This window comes from Salmo salar, chromosome ssa25 (assembly GCF_905237065.1).
Source record: "Salmo salar chromosome ssa25, Ssal_v3.1, whole genome shotgun sequence".
NCBI lineage: Eukaryota > Metazoa > Chordata > Actinopteri > Salmoniformes > Salmonidae > Salmo > Salmo salar.
Genome location: NC_059466.1, coordinates 14,381,814 through 14,403,247, shown reverse-complemented (window position 1 = coordinate 14,403,247; position 21,434 = coordinate 14,381,814). Strand labels below are relative to the sequence as shown.

General features: G+C 40.3%; 1 protein-coding gene across 4 annotated transcripts in view; it reads right to left on the bottom strand.

The window, feature by feature from the left end:
* myo3b (myosin IIIB) overlaps positions 1-21,434 on the bottom strand; it is a 97,883-nt gene that overhangs the window by 57,507 nt on the left and 18,942 nt on the right. For all 4 annotated transcript variants that reach the window (XM_014173241.2, XM_045707613.1, XM_014173244.2 and 1 more), the window contains 15 exons: positions 20,746-20,811; positions 13,492-13,647; positions 9,783-9,867; positions 9,554-9,670; positions 9,347-9,451; positions 9,086-9,169; positions 8,708-8,910; positions 8,507-8,605; positions 8,266-8,380; positions 7,518-7,644; positions 7,140-7,350; positions 6,154-6,301; positions 4,580-4,733; positions 2,296-2,384; positions 2,043-2,172 (listed from right to left, as the gene is read on the bottom strand). In XM_014173241.2, the coding sequence (XP_014028716.1) occupies positions 2,043-2,172; positions 2,296-2,384; positions 4,580-4,733; positions 6,154-6,301; positions 7,140-7,350; positions 7,518-7,644; positions 8,266-8,380; positions 8,507-8,605; positions 8,708-8,910; positions 9,086-9,169; positions 9,347-9,451; positions 9,554-9,670; positions 9,783-9,867; positions 13,492-13,647; positions 20,746-20,811 (1,889 nt within the window). The remainder of the gene's footprint in view (positions 1-2,042; positions 2,173-2,295; positions 2,385-4,579; positions 4,734-6,153; positions 6,302-7,139; positions 7,351-7,517; positions 7,645-8,265; positions 8,381-8,506; positions 8,606-8,707; positions 8,911-9,085; positions 9,170-9,346; positions 9,452-9,553; positions 9,671-9,782; positions 9,868-13,491; positions 13,648-20,745; positions 20,812-21,434) is intronic.

The following is a 21,434-nucleotide window of genomic DNA, read 5'->3' as shown; positions in this document are numbered from 1 at the left end:
TGAATTATAATTTGATACTCACATTTGATAAGACAGATAAAATATAGTCAAGTAATCCTCTATGCCTGTATGTGTGGTGCCTCGTTCCAGACCCATCAATGTCCTTTAATCTCAAAAGTTAACATGAGGATCAACGAGGCTGACACCTAGTGGTCATAAGAAGAGCCATCCGGTTGGTACAATATTCACAACTCGACAGCATAGAACTAAACCACCCGGGTTAAATAGATTTTCATCTGATCCCACAGATAGCAGTAATTTCACAGATAACACTGACTCTATAATATGAACTAAAATGCAAATTAAATTCCCCCAGATTTTACCCTGAAGAATCGAATTATCATCTTCCTCTGCTATTTTTCACTTAAAAGGGAACTCAAGCTTTTCCCACTTGATAAACAGAAGTAGATTGTCTCATAGCTGTTATCTTACGTGATCATCTCTACCGTCATGAAGTGTCAAGAAGACGGGACCTCTTTATCAGAGGGATGGTGAAGATTGAGTGAGGGCACCCTGTAGACATTTTTTAAAAGAGATGAGTTACGGAGGAAGATTCCATAACTGGCGCACTAGACACTAATAACTCCAGAGTGGCGCAGCGGTCTAAGGCACTGCATCTCAGTGCAAGAGGCCACTGGAAGTCGGAAGTGTACATACACCTTAGCCACCCTGGTTCGAATCCAGGGTGTTTTACATCCGGCCGTGATTGGGAGTCCCAAAGGGCGGCGCACAATTGGCCCCGCGTTGGCTAGGTTTGGCCGGGGAACTGTAAATAAGAATTTGTTCTTAACTGACTCGCCTAGTTAAATAAAGGTTAAATAAAAAATATGAATAAAAGAAAAACAGACAACAACAGTGGCTAGATTACAACTACACAGCAATATAACATTTTACTGCAGTCATGAAAATCTCAACTTGATACCTATTACCTACTATGCACTTGACCCAATGACATTGCTGCAAATATGTCCCTTGTGTGTTGTGCTGTAGACAAGAAAGCCTTTGGATGAGCTGAACCAAATTAGAGGCTTTTAGGCCTAATTGACACTATGTCTGTACCCATGAATGAGGGACCACATCTCTGCTGTCACTCATTACTTTGGAGTACCAAAGTGCAGTGAATTCTCCCCCCATTTTCATTCTACTGAATTAACTTTGAAATGGTACTGTATTTTTCTGCAATCAAGTAAAGAGGAGGATGGCCATGGGCTCACCTTTTGCACTACCTCCCATTATTAAAACCTAGAGATATAACACATGGATTTCTAATGGAGGCTAAACCAAGGTACACATCGTAAATTGGAGCTGCTCTTAATTCGACTAGAACTGAAAGCAGTCATAATATGGCTTAACTTAAGAAAAGTATGAAGTGCTGCATCTGGTAATTGAACACATCCATTAGCATTCCGGCTCAGCCAAGTGACCACGGGCACCAGCCACGGCTAATGACGAAGATATTACCACCTTCATTTAACTGCACAGAAAAGACTGGAAAGAAGAGTTGCTTTTATGCTCTCTAAATACCGTTTCTTCATCCCCTGGGTATTTGGAAACCTTATCACAAAAATATCCCGCTGCTGCACAATCTGTAGATAGCAGCAAGCAGCAGGAAACCAAAAGGGACAGCTTAGTGAAAATAAAAACAGAGCCCTCCATGGAGAGCTGAGCCTCTCAGGAGATAATGGAGACTGGAGATTTATTCACACAGTATCGGATCGCAGAGAGAGAGAGAGGGGATTTGAGTGGAGGACCAGGACGCTGGCGCGTCCGGAGTCTTTAAAAAAAAATCCTTACCTGAATGTTTATGGAGACATGAACCCTAGGAAGAAACACACACTCACACAACACCGCCATCGGCTCCCCAATAACTTTCTACTACAGTGTAAACAGAGTGAAGATTACTTAGTTGTTTTTACAAAAAAAGGGAAGTTTCCAAGTTCCTGTGTGGAATATGGGGCAGTAGTGTAATAACACTCCAAAAGGAGTAAACTGCTGATGATAATGAATTCTACAACACTTTTACCACAAGTCTTGACACCTACCTGTTTTTGTCAATGGACTTGAAAATAGCTGCTGCAGAAGTTTGTTCTCTGATGTTCTCAGAACCACAACGATGTCTGCAGGGAGAGTGTCTCGGTTCTTCTCAAGAAACCCGTTCACATTGTACAACACCTGTGTGACAGCACAGGGACAGTCAACTCAAACTACACCTGACAAAAGAGGACCTAACCAACTGTATCAGTGGGCAAACAGCAATGAAACATACTGATCCATACATACGGCGGTGATCTATACCTTGCCAGCATAATGCTGAATTCCAAAGCAGAGCTCAAAACGTTTTGGTCTCCAGAAGTACTTGTAGCGCAGATTGTCCTCAAATTTATCTGAAGAGAAAACATATTTTGTGGATAATATAAAAAAATATATAAACTGCTTGATCCAACATATATATTTTCAGAGCCTTCTATGCAAGGCTTCTTTCTAAGACTTTGGTTGTTTTAGTACACATGGACGTGAATCGGTCTGCTTGTGAGGCCATGTGCCTATATAGTCTCACAAGGCTATATACAGTTGAAGTCGGAAGTGTACATACACCTTAGCCAAATACATTTAAACTCAGTTTTTCACAATTCCTGACATTTAATGCTAGTAAAAATTCCCTGTCTTAGGTCAGTTAGGATCACCACTTTATTTAAAGAATGTGAAATGTCAGAATAATAGTAGAGAATTATTTATTTCAGATTTTATTTCTTCATCACATTCCCAGTGGGTCAGAAGTTTACATACACTGAATTAGTATTTGGTAGCATTGCCTTTAAATTGTTGGGGGAATTTTGGCCCATTCCTCCTGACAGAGCTGGTGTAACTGAGTCACGTTTGTAGGCCTCCTGGCTCGCACATGCTTTTTTAGTTCTGCCCACTAATTTTCTATAGGATTGAGGTCGGGCTCTGTGATGGCCACTCCAATACCTTGACTTTGTTGTCCTTAAGCCATTTTGCCACAACTTTGGAAGTATGCTTGGGGTCACTGTCCATTTGGAAGACCCATTTGCAACCAAGCTTTAACTTCCTGACTGATGTCTTGAGATGTTGCTACAATTTATCCACATCATTATCCTGCCTCATGATGCCAGCTATTTTGTGAAGTGCACCAGTCCCTCCTGCAGCAAAGCACCCCGACAACATGATGCTGCCACCCCCGTGCTTCACGGTTGGGATGGTGTTCTTCGGCTTGCAAGCCTCCCCCTTTTTCCTCCAAACATAACGATGGTCATTATGGCCAAACAGTTATTTTTTGGTTTCATCAGAGCAGAGGACATTTCTCCAAAAAGTACGATATTTGTCCCCATGTGCAGTTGCAAACCGTAGTCTGGCTTTTTTATGGCGGTTTTGGATCAGTGGCTTCTTCCTTGCTGAGCAGCCTTTCTGGTTATGGCGATATAGGACTCATTTTACTGTGGATATAGGTACTTTTGTACCTGTTTCCTCCAGCATCGTCACAAGGTCCTTTGCTGTTGTTCTGGGATTGATTTGCACTTTTTGCACCAAAGTACGTTAATCTCTAGGAGACAGAATGTGCCTCTTTCCTGAGCGGTATGACGGCTGCGTGGTCCCATGGTGTTTATACTTGTGTACTATTGTTTGTACATATGAACGTGGTACCTTCAGGCGTTTGGAAATTGCTCCCAAGGATGAACCAGACTTGTCGAGGTCTTCAATTTTTTTTTCTTATGTCTTGGCTGATTTCTTTTGATTTTCCCATGATGTCAAGCAAAGAGGCACTGAGTTTGAAGGTAGGCCTTGAAATACATCCACAGGTACACCTCCAATTGACTCAAATGATGTCAATTAGCCTATCAAAAGCCATGACATCATTTTCTGCAAAATTCCAAGCTGTTTAAAGGCACAGTCAACTTAGTGTATGTAAACTTCTGACCCACTGGAATTGTGATACAGTGAATTATAAGTGAAATAATCTGTATGTAAACAATTGTTTGAAAAATTACTTGTGTCATGCACAAAGTAGATGTCCTAACCGACTTTCCAAAACTATAGTTTGTTAACAAGAAATTTGTGGAGTGGTTGAAAAACGAGTTTTAATGACTCCAACCTAAGTGCATGTAAACATCCGACTTCAACTCTATATATACCCTGTAAACACACTCACGCTACATTGACACTCACATAAAACCTACACACATTCACATACACTACATATGCACACACATAACAGACACGCATACCGACAAAACACACACATTTACACTCATCATTTGCTGCTGCTACTCTGTTCTTAATTTTACTGTTATTATTATCTATCCTGATGGTTAGCCACTTTATCCTACCTTCATGTACATATCTACTTCAAATACCTCTTTCTGCACATTGATCTGATGCTGGTACTGTATAAAGATCCATTCTTATGTATTTTACTCCTTTGTGTTACTATTTTTCTTTTTAGGATTCTTTTTTAACTCTGCATTTCTGGGAAGGGCTCATAAACAAGCATATCACAGTTAGACTACAGCCATTGTAATCAGCGCACGTGACAAATAAAAATGGATTTGATTTGTCTTACCCACTAGGGTCTGGTCGGTGGCCTGAGGGAAGCGGCTCTCCTCATCCAGCAGAGAGAGCAGGCCCATGGGCTTCTGGAGGAACATGTCCAGGATAGGACGGTTGTCCTCATACTCCACCAGGCTGGCATCCACCCCCTCGCTCTGGTACTCCATCTAATTAAAACACACAGAATTTAGAACATTGCACAGTTAATGATTTCACTAAATAACCCAATTAAACAATCTAGGCTAAATAGGATTTGTGCATGTTTTTTTTTTTAAATACAGTCCTTAAGCAACAGCACCACTGGGCTGCAGAGAGACACTCCAGTTACTATTTCTAAAGTCAGTCGCTGAAATTATACAGAACTGTTCTGAAATAACAGATAGAGCCACATACTAATTCATAATTTAGTTCCATTTGCAAATAACCCAGAGTCATATCACATTATTGCATCTGCTTAATTTAGATCAAAAAGTTATTTTAAATATATATTTTACTAATAAAGTGGAACCAATGGAACTAAACCGTCCTCATGTTTAAATCATTAACTTAGAATAATCAGCTTCTGTGTACCACTGGATTGAAGCCATTTTCACATTATAAAAATCCCTTTTCCGCTAAGCACTAGCGCTACATCGAAAGCAACTAATACTTCTACGTAACAAATCATGCAGGAAAGTTGCCTAGTTAAGAACCAGGAATTAAGTATGCCTAGTTAAGCCTTGGTAAAGTAAATATACAGGACAGTTTCAGAACACAACCCCAATATAGTTCAGTTCTTCTCTATTCATTAGACTGAATAAAGTGATCACTTTATAAATACCAACTCTCTCTAATTCCCTTGAGAGGAATTGCTAAAGAGCCAACATTAAGACAAAAGGACACAAGAGCAAAAAGTGCTTTTGATTAATGTCTATACAGTGTTGTCAATGAAAATGAAAAGCTCCCACACTCCAGGGTAAAAAGCTTAATTAAATCAATTAAAGGTGCACTATGCAGAAATCGCTCCACCATTTCCTGGTTGTTAAAATTCGAATAACTCGCCTAATTTAAGTTAATGTGACAAAACAAGCAAGTATAGCGTAGAGAGAGAATCATTGTACCATCTAAACCGCTATTAAATATATTTTCCATATCCAAAAATATTGTATTTTCAGCTGTTTGAAGCTGGTGTACAAAACCGAAAGCAAAAGAAGCAAAAATGAAACTTAAGCATGGGAAGCATAGAATTAGCGCACATAGAACAGATCTACCGCTTCTTACACTTTCTTTCAATGAGAATGACAGATTATATGTAAGGGAGAAAAACATTCATGTTAATATCATATAAACGCTATAAAGAAGATAACGCTGGTTTACAATTAAGAGACACTTCCTCCGTGATTGATGAACAAGCCGGCATACTATATCGCGATTTTAAATATACAAAATGATGCTCAACAAAAATGGTCAACATGTACTACACACAAAAGGACATTTTCAGCAAAATCTAGTATACCTTCAATTGTCACTGTTAATGGACTTACTGGAGTTAGAGAAACAATGAATCTAGATTCTCTAAAACATGAGCCACCCCATCTGCAGGCTCACCTGTTCCAGGGCAAAAATGTGTTGGTTGAAGTAAAACTGAATCTGTTCATTTGCAATGTTGATGCAGAGTTGCTCAAAGGAGTTCTTCTTGAAGTTCTCGAATCCAAAGATGTCCAGGATTCCCACATTCATGCCACTTTCTGCCACACTTCAAAGGGGAACATCGGGACAGAAAAACAAAGTTCATCTTGTGTGGAACTGTGTGAACCACATTGACTTATGAAACTTTAATGATGAAGCAAGTTCAACCCAAATACAGAATATTTTGATCTGAATGGCCAATTCTACTGTTATGGGGGAGTCCTAATGAACTTTTAAACAAAAGTGCTGAAAGTTCAGAGATCCTTGACTACGATCAGTTAATCATAAAATGTTAATTGCTGGCAAGGGTTGTACAAACAGATTGATACTAAAGTCTGTATTTAACTGTGATCGACACAATCGACACAATACTTCATTTGGGTCTACACTAACAACACATACGCACAGAGTGATTTCACTTTTTATTCCTAAGATCGAAAGACATCATTTCCCATAATCCCTTTCATTAACAAGACATTAGAGGTCACCTTTTGTCTTGGTTAACAGGTTATTAATGGCAATAACAGAGTGTACAGATGACTGAAATGGAAAGAGACCCTGTGGGCCTTCTACAGCTCAGAGAGAGAAGATGACTCCCTGACAGTCCACGCTCACATTTATGAGGGAATTCTTTTGGATCAATGAACAACCCTTTACAGTCTCTCTGAAGTATTTTTAATCATCAGAATATTATTTCCTCAGCACGTAACTCTGCATAAAACATTTACTCGACTTATTTTTCTCCCTTTCTTGTCTTGTGATGTCCATTCCTATTCTACTCCACGTGTTTGGTTCTCATCTCAGACGTAAAGGTCACTAGAGCTTAATAATATGCAGCAGCATCCACACCCACGGTAGTGTGAAGCACAGCGCAACAACCAAAGACAGAGATATCTTACACTTACCAGATATTCATATCAGGCTGCAGGAGGGCATTGATGCGGTTGACTATCCAGCTGAAGAGGCGTCCGTACAGAGCCTTGGACATGGCGTCCCGGACATCGGTGGCTTTGTCTACAGTATTGGTGCGGATAATTGTCTCTCCACGGGTCACCACACAGTGGGACGTCAGGGCCTCCGTGAGCTCCTCAGGGCCGATGCAGAGCAAGGCCGCAGCTGAGGGACAGGGTAGGTTCATGTCACAGTCACACAGAGTAACAAGGAAACAACCATTCAGCCATATTGTGTAAATACACCAAGAGGTGGGAATGTTACTATCAATTCTTAACCTGAGCAAGAAAAAAATAGTGTTTGCTAATAACACTGAAGTACAGTTGTCTTACCATTTTCCAAGGCCTCAACATTAGGCACTTCACTTTTATCAGTCTGGTGTTGGGAAGTAATGGCAGTGAATTCAATATTTCCTGTATTCAAAATGGCGCAGAGAATTCTGTATACAGAATTGACCTCCTGTTAAAAAAGGAAGCACAGAAATCAGCGTACAGTGAGTGAAGAAATGCTATGGATATTTAGACACAGTACCAGTCAAAAGTTTGGACACACCTAATCATTCAAGGGTTTTTCTTTATTTTTACTATTTTCTACATTGTAGAATAACACAAATGGAATCATGTAGTAACCAAAAAAGTGTTAAACAAATCAAAATACATTTCATATTTTAGATTGTTCAAAGTAGCCACCCTTTGCCTTGATGACAGCTTTGCACACTCTTGGCATTCTCTCAACCAGCTTCATGGGGTAGTCACCTGGAATGCATTTCAATTAACAAGTGTGCCTTGTTAAAAGTTAATTTGAAAAATCTAAAATATATTTTGATGCATTTAACACTTTTGGGGTTACTACATGATTCCATGTGTGTTATTTCATAGTTTTGATGTCTTCACTATTATTCTACAATGTAGAAAATATAAAAAATAAATAAAAACCCTTGAATGAGTAGGTGTGTTCAAACTTTTGACTGGTAGTGAATGTTCTCTTTGTCTTATTTGTTTTAGGAGAAAACATCAGACAAGGCAAATAAAAATAATGTTCACACATTTGCTTTTAAATGAACAGAGCAACTGTACCGACCTCGTCAGTGAAGCCAATGATGCGGAAACAGTCCTGAATGGCATCAAACTGCTCCTTGTACAGTTTACTGGAGACAATGTCCTGCATCACTTTGCCATGTTGATTTTCAATATATCTAGACAGAAACACAGTTTTCAGTGCCAGTTTCTGCATTAGTCAAGTGATAGGAAATAACTCACTATATTCAGGCTATTTTGAGGTGCCAAGTAATCAAAGCCAAGTAAAGTGATGAAATGCTAACCTGGGGGGTTTCTTGTCAGGTAATCTGTACTTCTTCAGCTTCTCTTGGTGATACAGACCGGCATAGATGTAGTAGAATATGTGGAAGTTTTTCTCTCCCCTAAGAGCATAAAGACAAACGGTTAGCCATCTAGCCAGTTAACTTCAATTGAGGATAACAGTTGTGATGAATAATATCCCTAGCACATTTTTCCATTCTTACGTGGCCTGTTTGATGACCCTGGACTTCTCCAGCAGGTACTCTGAGATCTTGGCCCCCATGACGGCCCCGGTGGGGGTAAACTTCATCTCCAGGTACTTCCCAAAGCGACTGGAGTTGTCGTTAATGGCCGTGCACGCGTTGCCAAACGCCTCCACCAGGGGATTCACCTGGAGGATCTTCTCTCGCAGCGTCCGATTGTTTGCCTGGGATCACAGTCAATCATTTTTTTGGGGGGGGATAACTCCCTCCGGAGACAACACAAACTAAATGTGTAGGACTGAATCTATCAGTGTCCAGTCTGTCCATTCAATAATGAATTCCACTGAGGTTCAATATTTATGAAGATGATGAACAGATTTTTTAGTAAACAAGCAGTACCTTTCCCAGAAAGGTGAGATGCTGGACAATCAGATGGGCACTCTCTGTCTTCCCAGCTCCACTCTCTCCACTGATGATGATGCACTGAAACATAGGGACACGTCAACGCCTTTTGTCATCGGGATGTCTCTAACAAGCACATCACTAGAGCTCTAAACAAAGAAAATGTTTTTGTTTAATGCCAATGATAACATTATCCATATGAACCGGCATATCACTAAATAGGACTTCCTCAAACAAAGTGTATCCCCCCTCAAGTACCTGGTCTTTGCAGAAGGTCACCATGCCCTGGTATGCTGCATCAGCAGTAGCAAAGATGTGGGGAGGATTGTCTGCTCGCTTCACCCCATGGTACAGCTTAGAGAACTGTGAACAGACACCCCACATTAGAATATCAATACCGCTCTGTCTTTACAGAGGTGTTAAGCGGAATTATGGCACACAATGGCACTGCCGTAGCAAACAAACCTGTGGTGAGTAGATGCTTAGAGTTTGAAAAGGATTGAGAGCGATGAGGATGTCTCCAACGTACGTGTATATCTGCAGCTCGTCATATCTCTTCGAGAGGTGTTTGATGATGGTCTCCTTCGGAGAAGAAGTAGTAGAACACATACAGTGGGTACTGTGTACAATACCTACATTATTCACATACCGTCCTCTAGTCCAACAACAACAAAGTCAAAGTATGAAATCTTACCTCATCTAAAAACTCCAGGTTCACCAGATCATCATCAGGACTTGTCTCTATTATGAGTGTTTTACGAGTATTGATTCTTTCATGCCTGTTGGAGTAAAGGACATAATACTGGGTTAGAAAGCATTACAGTGATGAAAGAATACAGATACATTACTAATGCTAATCTGGATATAAAATCCATTCATTTAGATGGGTTGCCGGTTGGCCCATAAGGGTGTTCCCCAGGGAGATCTCCACCATTATCACAGGCTGTGATTGCACTTCATCGCCGTTTGACCTATCACTCTACAATGGGGCCTACCGGTCAGAGGTCAGCACGGAGGCAACTGCCTCATTGGGATTATGCAAACCCCCAAGGGCCTACTGCGGTGATGTTTGTTAGTGTGTGTGTGTGTGTGTGTGTGTGTGTGTGTGTGTGTGTGTGTGTACATGTAAGCGAATAGATTAATCAGCACTTTTGTCAAAAACATCAAGCTTTAAAATAACAGTTATCACTAAAATATTGCACCCAGAAATTCCAGTCAAGTTCAGATACTAAACCTAACATGAACAATGAAATGGACCAACATCTCAGTCACAGAGTGTATCTATTCTATGATAATAAATAATAGATACACTGAGTGTACAAAACATTTCCATGACATAGACTGACCAGGTGAATCCAGGTGAAAGTTATGATCCCTTATTGATGTCACTTGTTAAATCCACTTCAACCAGCGTAGATGAAGGGGAGGAGACGGGTTAAATAAGTATTTTTAAGCTTTGAGACAGTTGAGACATGGATTGTGTATGTGTGCCATTCAGAGGATGACAAGACAAAAGATTGAAGTGCCTTTGAACAGGGTATGGTAGTAGGTGCCAGGCGCATCGGTTTGTGTTAAGAACTGCAACGCGGCTGGGCTTTTCACGCTCAACAGTTTCCCGGGTGTATCAAGAATGAGGCTGTTCTGAGGGTAAAAGGGGATGCAACTCAATATTAGGAAGGTGTTCCTAATGTTTTGTACACTCAGTGTATATGAAGTGAATAACATAATAGTAAATCCCTCCTACGAGTGAACAATGATTTCCCATTTCAGAAGATACATATCACACCATAGGCACAGACACATGCATACACATACGCACTATAACACACGTACACATGGATTTTGTGTTGTAGATATGTGGTAGTGGAGTAGGGGTCTGAGGGCACACACTTAGTGTGTTGTGAGATCTGTTATGAATGTATTGTAATGTTTTTAAAATTGTAGAACTGCCTTAATGTTGCTGGACCCTAGGAAGAGTAGCTGCTGCCTTGGATCCATAATAAACACAAATATTCTGAGTAGAAATCCTACAGAAGTTCAACAGGGAAACATAATGTCACAACTGCCAATGGAGCACTGTGTAGTATGGAATCCTCAACACTTTCTTCTCCAGAGACATCCCTTCTGAAAAAGAGTAAAGGCCCTCAGCTTGTACCTTCTCTAGCTTCGAAGCATGATACATGTTGTAAACCATTCCACCTACTTAAATCTGCCTGTCTCCTGTCTGTGCCGTGTGCTGATCTTTGGCACCAGTGACTAAAACTGGGAAAGCACAGCTCATTTTCCTTCAAGCCTCTAATCTCATTATGCACTTTCACTGTGGACAGGGACATAAGATCACCATCTCACCACACACACACACACACACACACACACACACACACACACACACACACACACACACACACACACACACACACACACACACACACACACACACACACACACACACACACCTGGCATGGCATGGCATCAAGACTCATTCAATGGCACGTGTACTTAGCGCTTTTCTTTAGGGACACGGAAAAGTATTCCACAAACAGATCATTGGGGAAATAACAAAGTGAACAGAATCATTTTGCAATCACAAACAACCGTTTTTGAATAAAAGCTCATGGCATCCCAGATATAAATCATTCCAAATTCTTAATTCAGTGATAATGCGACCTGCAAGGTTGAACAGTTAGCATTTTCCACAAGTAAATCAATCTGAGACTAAAGTGTTTTATTCCCTCATTGGTTCAATCATATGGGTGGAGGACTGCTCTGTCCTAAATGCTCCTCGTTGTCACACTGTTAAAAGATCCATTGGGATAAAAAGCTTTTCTTAATCTAACTTTGAGTCAGCACAATCACTCCTATCAAATTAGTTCCACTCCCCTAACTTCTCTTTAATCACATCATTTTCATAACTTCGACTACACATCATACACTAAATATCCAAAGGTATGTGGACACCCATTCAAACTAGTGGATTTGGATATTTCAGCCACACCCATTGATGGCAGGTGTATAAAATTGAGCACACAGCCATGCAATCTCCATAGACAAATATTGGCAGTAGAATGGCCTCACTGAAGAGTTCAGTGACTTTCAACGTCAGTTCATCAAATTTCTGCCCTGCTAGAGCTGCCCCGGTCAACTGTAAGTGCTGCTATTGTGAAGTGGAAACGTCTAGGAGCAACAATGGATCAGACGCGAAGTGGTAGGTCACACAAGCTCACAGAACTGCTGGGTGCTGAAGCGCACAACGCGTAAAAATCGTATGTCCTCGGTTGCAACACTCACTACCAAGTTACAAACTGCCTCTGGAAGCAACATCGGCACAATAACTGTTTGTCGGGTGCTTCAGGAAATGGGTTTCCATGGCCAAGCAGCCGCACACAAGCCTAAGATCACCATGCACAATGCCAAGAGTTGGCTGGAGTGGTGTAAAGCTCGCCGCCATTGGACTCTGGAGCAGTGGAAATGCGTTCTCTGGAGTGATGAATCACGCTTCACCATCTAGCAATCCGACGGACTAATCTGGGTTTGGAGGATGCCAGGAGAACGCTACCTGCCTGAATGCATAGTGCCAACTGTAAAGTTTGGTGGAGGAGGAATAATGGTCTGGGGCTGTTATTCATAGTTTGGGTTAGGCCCCTTAGTACCAGTGAAGGGAAATCTTAACAACACAGCATTCAATGACATTCTAGACGATTCCGTGCTTCCAACTTGAGGCAACAGTTTGGGGAATGCCCTTTCAGCATAACAATGCCCCCATGCACCCAGCAAGGTTCATACAGAACTGGTTTGTCGAGATCGGTGTGGAAAAACTTGACTGGCCTGCACAGAGTCCTGACCTCAATCCCATCGAACACCTATGGGATGAATTGGAACGCCGACTTCGAGCCAGGCCTAACCACCCAACATCAGTGCCCGACCTCACTAATGCTCTTGTGGCTGAATGGTCCCTGCAGCAATGTTCCAACATCTAGTGGAAAGCCTTTCCAGAAGAGTGGAGGCTGTTATAGCAGCAAAGGGGGGACCAACTCCATATTAATGCCCATGATTTTGGAATGAGATGTTCGACGCAGGTGTCCACATACACTACGTGACCAAAAGTATCTGTTACACTAGTTTGCGCGGACACAACAGTTGAAGGAAATGAAACCCTGCCACCCACTGGTGAGAAAACACATCTCATCTCAGCATTTCATCCAGCTCACTCTGTCTTGCTCCATAGCATTGTCTCTCAAATGTAGATGAATTAATCAGCAATAAAAGATACATAACATCATTTGATTGATAGATTTAACAGATGTCATCTCAGAGAGATACATCAATGAGATCTGCAGAGGGGATTGTTTCAGAATTCTATAACTGAGAATGTTAGCATTTCTCTGAGTAGACGACACACTTACTTGGTCTTGAGTTTGCAGCCCAGGTCTTGTTGCTCGCAGATTAGTGTGGACAGCTGTTGACCGAGAGCCATTTCTTTGCCATGGGCCTGCTTAATGAAGGGGTGTTCCAAGAGGTGGGTAACAGACGGACGAGTCTCAAAATCCTTTATCAGACACCTGTGTAGCGAGAGAACGCAATTACAACATCATAATACATCATCAAAAAGTCAAAAGTACAACCTTTTTTGGGGTTTAAACCCTCTGATCACTAACTCACTGATCACTAATACAATGACCTGAACATTTTACAAAGCGGATTTTTCTGGATTATCTCTGATATGAGGGTGTTCAGTAGGGTGCTTCTATGGAGCTTCTCATCAGTGCTTCTGTGTCTAGGTGACTGACCAATGTGTCCCCTCTGTGAGCACCACATGGTCTGGTCATCACCATGGCCCCCAGTGCAAACAGGTCTGTTTCTGGATGGCCCCTATCTGCTTTGTGCAGTGTTTACTCAGAGCCCACTTTTTGCCATAGTGGTCATATCCCAGCAAACCGGGAACATTCACAGAACATTAGCTAATATTACCATTAAGTTCTAGTTAGGGTTTTATCTAACATTAGGATGATAACATCCCCAAAACATTGTTTTTGATACAAATAAAAAATCATTCTCAAAATGTTTTAAATAAAATATCCTTGGAATGTTCTCTTAACATTCACTAAAATGTTGTGCACAACATCTGTAACAACTACCACAGAACATTTACCAAACGTTCTCATTAGGTTTCCAGGTAATGTAATAACACAATGTACCAGTAATGTTTTAGAACATAGTGCTGCAATTAAATGTGAGAGCAACGTTCTGGTATACTTTATACAAAAATTATATAATCATCAGCACAACTGGACTGTTTTTGTGTTATGAGAAGAACATTTACAACAACATAACGAATGTTCTGGGAACTTTCACAGAACCAATTTCTGTTAGCTGGGATCTCACTATTGTACTGCCTTTACATTATGATATAATCAATATGAAATATTTTCAATCCAGAGGCAATACATTGTTGTTCAAATAACTTTATATCATAAGTAAAATAATTTGTAAAATATGTAGTCCATGGACATGGTGTGATACCGTTTCAAATGGTGAGGGTATTTAAACCAGCTGCCTAGCACTCCATTTGAAATGTATGTTTTTTCAAAACAAAATTATTCTGAAAAGACATTACCAATAGTCATCACACTGTATCTATCCCTTCCATTCAGAATATCCATCATTCCGTACCTAATCTAAACACTTAAATGCCTGAATATGTTTTGGTGTACTGCAACACAACAATGCAGGCAGGCGAGAGATAAGAGAATAATACCAATCTGACTCCTGCTACCTAATCTAGGCTGAAATTCTGCTTGCTCTTTCTATCAGTTTTTATGCTCTAGAAATTCATTCATAGAATTAATTAGTGTCAGGACATTAAGCAGAGGCTGCAGCCATTAGCTGAGCTGTGCAGCCAGGATGCTAAACATCAGGCTTTGTTATAAAAGGCAGCTCTTTTGGCTGCACAGGGACAGACACTGGTGATGCATTTATTATCGAGAGCAATGACAGTAGTTACCTACCCACCCGCACACACACTGGTCTGGCTGAGAGCTGGAGAGTCCTCACAAACAGCCTGCCAGGCCTGATAACATTGTCCATGCTCCACACATTGTAGCCTGGTGGGCTTTGTTTGAGGAGATTATTTCTGATCTGATATCATACAATCCATTACCTCATACTCATGAGAAAGAGAGAGAAAGATTAAAAAAGCACCTAATAAAATGCATTGTATCTGAATATGGAAAATGGTCAAATAGAAGAGGATGCATTACTATAAGACAGGGATCATCAACTATATACAGCTGCGGGCCGATGTTTTCTTGAGCGGATGGTCAGCGGGCCGGAAAATCATTACAAATAATTTGCAGACCGCAAATTGACGGAAAGAAGCCCAAGCAGATATAATATTTCACTAAAACATAATCATTTCAAACCTTGCTTACAATCTGGAACAGATTTCCAAAATGTAAATCACTTGGAGCTGATTTGCTGGTGTTTTTACAGTCTTTTATGTCCCCCACCCCCCTTTCTTTATTTTTTGCTCAGAAAACTAGGCGAGGACAAACAAAATCACCATCAGTTGGGGAACCCTGCTATAAGACGTTTCATGACATTTTTGGGGACGAATCAAGTAAAGGTTGTATGAGCTGTGTTCTCTAAGAATGTTCTCTAACTGAGTTTTTTAAGAGAAGCAATAAAGACGTCAGCATTCTCAATAAGGAAGGCAAAAAGGAAAACAATGAGGATCCTTACAATAAACAAAAAGTATTCACACCCCTTGACTTTTTCAAAATGTTGTTGTGTTCAGGGATTGGAACCTGTTCAGGGAACAGAACCAAAAACCTATGTCATTTTTCAAGAAACAGAAACGGAAACAGAAACGGGAACGAAAGTAATCCGTACTAGGCCTCCCGAGTGGCGCAGTGGTCTAAAGGCCTCTCTATAGATCCGGGTTCGATCCCAGGCTGTGTCGCAGCCTGCCGCGACTGGGAGACCCATGAGGCGGCGCACAATTGGCCCAACGTCGTTCGGGTTAGAGGAGGGTTTGGCCGGCTGGGATGTCCTTGTCCCACCGTGCACTAGCAACTCCTTGTGGCTCCCGGGCTCATGCCAGCTGACTTCGGTCGCCAGCTGTACGGTGTTTCCTCTGACACATTGGTGTGGCTGGCTTTCCGGGTTAAGCGAGCAGTGTGTCAAGAAGCAGTGCGGCTTTGCGGGGTCGTGTTTCAGATGGCGCATGGCTCTCGACCTTCGCCTCTCCCAAGTCTGTACGGGAGTTGCAGTGATGGGACAAGACTGTAACTACCAATTGGATATGATGAAGGGGTAAAAAGTACCAAAAAATATCTATAAAGAAAGTGATCCATACTGTTCCGGAACAGAAACATTATTTTAAAAGCATGGGAACCGGTTTTAATAACATTCTTTTACATTCCAGGCAACAAAGCCCTCACTCTGTCACTCAAAAACGTATTCCAGTGTCTGCCTGCAAGCTGAAAATCTTTGCCAGTGTGTGTTTGTGTTTAGGCTACCTGCCCCTCCCCCCTCAGAAGAATAGGTTACTGTACTGACATTACAATTCAGAAGATAGGGAGAGATATTAGAGAAGAATGGAATCACTTTTTCAATGCTAGTTAAGAATACTTCTTGGGGATCGGCGTCTCGTCAACGGGACAGTTGTAAATCATGCAGCGCCTTGTGTTACCATCGCAGATTTTAGAGAAACAACAAATGTCGGTACATATAAGTGTCTTATATCGTCTGAAAGCTTAAATTCTTGTCAATATAACTGCACTGTTCAATTTACAGTAGTTTTTACTGCAAAAAAATGCCATGCTATTGTTTGAGGAGAGCTCCTAACAACAAAACACTTTTTTCACCGCGATAGGTTTGATAAATTCACCTCTGAAGGTGAAATGTGTACTTACATTCTGAAATTTTGCTCTGATTTATCATCCAAAGGGTCCCAGAGATAACATGAAGTGTCGTTTTGTTAGATAAAATCCTTATTCATATCCTAAAAAGGTCCATATAGCATGCACAATCAATTTTGTATTTCCACTCGTTGAATTTGCAAAGAAAGGAATCTGTGAAAATCTAACCCTAAACGTTGTTACAACCAGACAAATCACGTTCATATGTATTCCTCAGAGATCCTAGAATGTAACCAGACTTCACTATATCATTAGGACACCATATTTGGTCAGAGAGCAACGCCTTCATGGCACGCCGATGACGTGGGTGGTCTTCACTTGAACAACTTTAACTTTGTCAAATAAGCACCAATCGGGGTCAAACGAAGCTAGCTAGATAGCCAATGAGCTAGGCTTTACGGGAGTATCCGGAAACCCTGTATCAGTCGTAAAATGTAGCTACTAACCTTGTTCGACAGCATGCCTTTTCCTTTTGGACAAAAATTATAAGAATATTCAGTTATGAAAACTGGTTGTTTTGCAAATGTTGAACTTATAATATGGCTACTAATACTGGAAAAGCTAAATCAAAGTCTAAGTATACAGATTTGACGATATTCTTGCAGAAAAAATGTAATATGAATGCAAATGTCTCCTTCACGATTTGCCCAAATGTACCTGGGTGACTTCACACTAAATGTCATGTAATTCGCTCATACTTCAAGTTATAAATCTGAAACTTTGCACATACATTGCTGCCATCTTGTGGACACCATCGGAATTACAACCAGAGTGATGGCTAGAACTGGGACCTTTCTCTTGCATTTCAAAGATGGTGTAAGAAAAAAAACTGTCGTTTTTGTATTTTCTTCTACCAGATCTAAAGTATTATATTCTCCTACATTCCCATTTCCACAAACTTCAAAGTGTTTCCTTTCAAATGGTACCAAGAATATGCATATCCTTGCTTCAGGGCCTGAGATACAGGCAGTTAGATTTGGTATGTCATTTTAGGCGAAAATTGAAATAAAGCGGGCTATCCCTTAAGAATACTATAGTCCTAGTTATTAAGTTTCATGTTGGATTTATTAACTACAAAAAGGTAAGAGGTGTTTTCAATTCTGGTGCTGCTCTGCACACACAAGAGTGTTAGCAAGCTAGCTCAAGCTTGTTAGCTAACTAGCTCAAAGGACATTCAAAGTTCCTCCATAGAAACCGCTCATCGTAGGTATAATTATGTGGACATAGCTAATTCAGATAATCCATGTCATAACAAGATGCCCAGCACTTCAAGCCTCTTTCTCAACCCTCTCTTAGGTCATGGCTAGAAGGGATCCAGCTTTTGTCAAATTAAAGTCAAAAGTACAAATGAATTTAAAATGAAAAGCTGAAATGTCTCAAACCCTTTGTTATGGCTTGCCTAAATAAGTTCAGAAGTAAAAATATGCTTGACAAGTCACATAATAATTTGCATGGATTTTTGAATGACTACCTCATCTCTGTACCCCATCTCTGATAATACAATTATCTCTAAGGTCCCTCAGTTGAGCAGTGAATTTCAAACACAAATTCAACCACAAAGACCAGGGAGGTTTTCTAATGCCTCACAAAGGGCACCTATGGAGGGGTAAAAAAAAAATCCCTTTGAGCATGGTGAAGTTATTAATTACACTCAGTTGTTGGAGAGGAAGGAAACCGCTCAGGGATTTCTCCATGAGGCCAATGGTGACTTTAAAACAGTTACAGAGTTTAATGGCTGTGATAGGAGAAAACAGAGGATGGATCAACAACATTGCAGTTACCCCACAATACTAATATAAATTAGACAGAGTGAAAAGAAGTAAGCCTGTACAGAAAAAAAATATTTAAATATATGCATCCTGTTTGCAACAAGGCACTAAAGAAATACTGTAAAAAAAATTGCCTAAGCAATTCACTGAATACAAAGTGTTATGTTTGGGGAAAATCCAATACAACACATTACTAAGTACCAGTCTCCATATTTGCAAGCATAGTGGTTGCTGCATCATGTTCTCGGTTTGCTTGTCATCGCTAATGGAATAGTGCTAAGTACAGGCAAAATCCTAGAGGAAAAGCTTTTTACTAGACACTCGGAGATGAATTCAACTTTCAGCAGGACAATAACTTAAAACAAAAGGCCAAATCTACACTGGAGTTTCTTACCAAGAAGACAGTGAATGTTCCTGAGTGGCCAAGTTACAGTTTTTATTTAAATGTACTTGAAAATCTATGGTAAGACTTGAAAATGGTTGTCTAGCAATGATCAACAACCAATTTGACAGCGCTTGAAGAATTTTTAAAAGAATAATGGGAAATTGTTGCACAATCCTGGTGTGGAAAGCTCTTAGAGACTTACCCAGAATGACTCACAGCTGTAATCGCTGCCAAATATGTTTCTACAAAGTATTGACTCAGGGGTGTGAATACTTATGTAAATTTGATATCTCTATTTCATTTTTAAAACATTTGCAAACATTTATAAAACACGTTTTCACTTTGTCATTATGGATGAGAGTTGGGTGAGAGAAAAAATATACTTGATACATTTTGGATTCAGGCTGTAACACCACAAAATGTGGAATAAGTCAAGGGGTATGAATACTTTCTGAATGCACTGTAAATGAGAAATCAGCTTCTTTAGGGTACCTATAACACAACAGCACCAACTAGTTGTTACTGTTCATGTGGGCCTTGAACCATCTCCTCAGCTCTCCAGCTTCACCAAATTATTAAATAACAAGCCACACAAAGGTACATCTTAAAGCAGTGCTTTCCTACATGCATTATGAAACAAAAAGGCCTGTATGATAGGCCTTATGACAGGGGATCCATTCCAAGCAAAGCTTTAACAATATTATAACAAAGTAGTGTACAGGTCATACAACTCTACATTGGACTCAGCTACAGCTTCTAATCCATCTCTGACAGACCTGGTGCTATGATAAACGCATGACTAACACAAATAAATGAGTCTATTACCCCAAATGGTTATGGGCTCACAGCTGTACTGTTTGATGTTTCAATTATTAATAATGAATTAATAACCACTGCCTTTCAATCTATTCCACCACTAATAATAACCCAAAATCCCCCCCCCACAAATAAACCCAGAAGAAATAGATTTTTTCTCTCTCATTTACTTGCACTGCATGCTAGATATTAAGGTTGTATATTCAGCGAGACTATTATGGGCCAATGTTGACATGATTTGTTTTCCACACTGGAGGGACTGATTACTTATCTTGTCCTAAAGATATAACTGATAAGTCAGTAGAATGAGTTTTTTCCTGTGACAGATTTACGCAAATGAAAACCGAGGAAATGAGAGGAAGAGAAAAGGGTTGATACAATCTATCTTAAAAAAAAGATCAATTTCTAGTCCTTTCCATTTCCAGTGATCAAAGGACGCCCAGAACCAAATGCGTAACCAGTGCATTCTGCCCCCTTGGCCAAATGGGAAAAGATTTAGGTCTCGCCATTGAAACCCATTCAAATAGGCTTGTGTTGTTTAAAAAGTAACAATGAATATATTTTGTTGTCATCACCATTAACCAACTGCATTAGAGTCAGTTGGGTGCAATCACTTCAAAGACTAAATAAACACAAATAAACATGTATAGCTACATTATCCCACTGGACTAGACCCAACAACTTCATTACTGTGTAATTAAGTGTAGAGGAACACATTCATTTCAGCAGGAAGCAACTTCATTGTCATAGAAAGAGTAGGATACTCACTGGGCAATGAAGTGACTGAAGCTTCTGCACCACTCCTCTGGATTGCGTAACGTAGGGGAAGGGTTTCTGAAACGAACACACAACACAAAAATCATCATTCCTGGATATGCATTTTTTTTTAAAACATTTTTTACATTGAACTGAAATGTTTAAGTTACTGATGGTGTTGTTGTTGTCGGCCTAAACACGATAGTTCTCATGAGACTGGAGCGTCAGAATGGTAGGGTATAATCTGAGTGCTGAGTATAATCAGTGACAAATGATAACAGCTCCTCAACTGTCTGACAGGAAGCATCTGCCAGCAGGAGCCACAGTTATGGGAGCCAGTAATACCTCTGTCAGCAGCATTTAAAGAAACCATCTATAACGAGGCAAGCACCTCAAGACTAGTTCAGTGGATGATATCGGGACGGAGCCAGGGCAGTACCAAGGCTCAACAACAGGGCGTTACCATTCTTCAAGTTCAAAACATGCTCATCAAAGAAAATAAAGAAATAATGTAATGGGGAAGATGGTGATTAAAGTTATGATTTTGCTCATACTGTAATTTTGGATAGGGTGCTTTTGTACACTTAAGCTTTCAAACTTAATTTTCAAAGTATCATCAACTCATTTCTAAAACAGAGCCAGCTTTGTACATCTAAGGCATGCAAAAACAACCAAGAACAAATGGTTCTAATTTATATGAT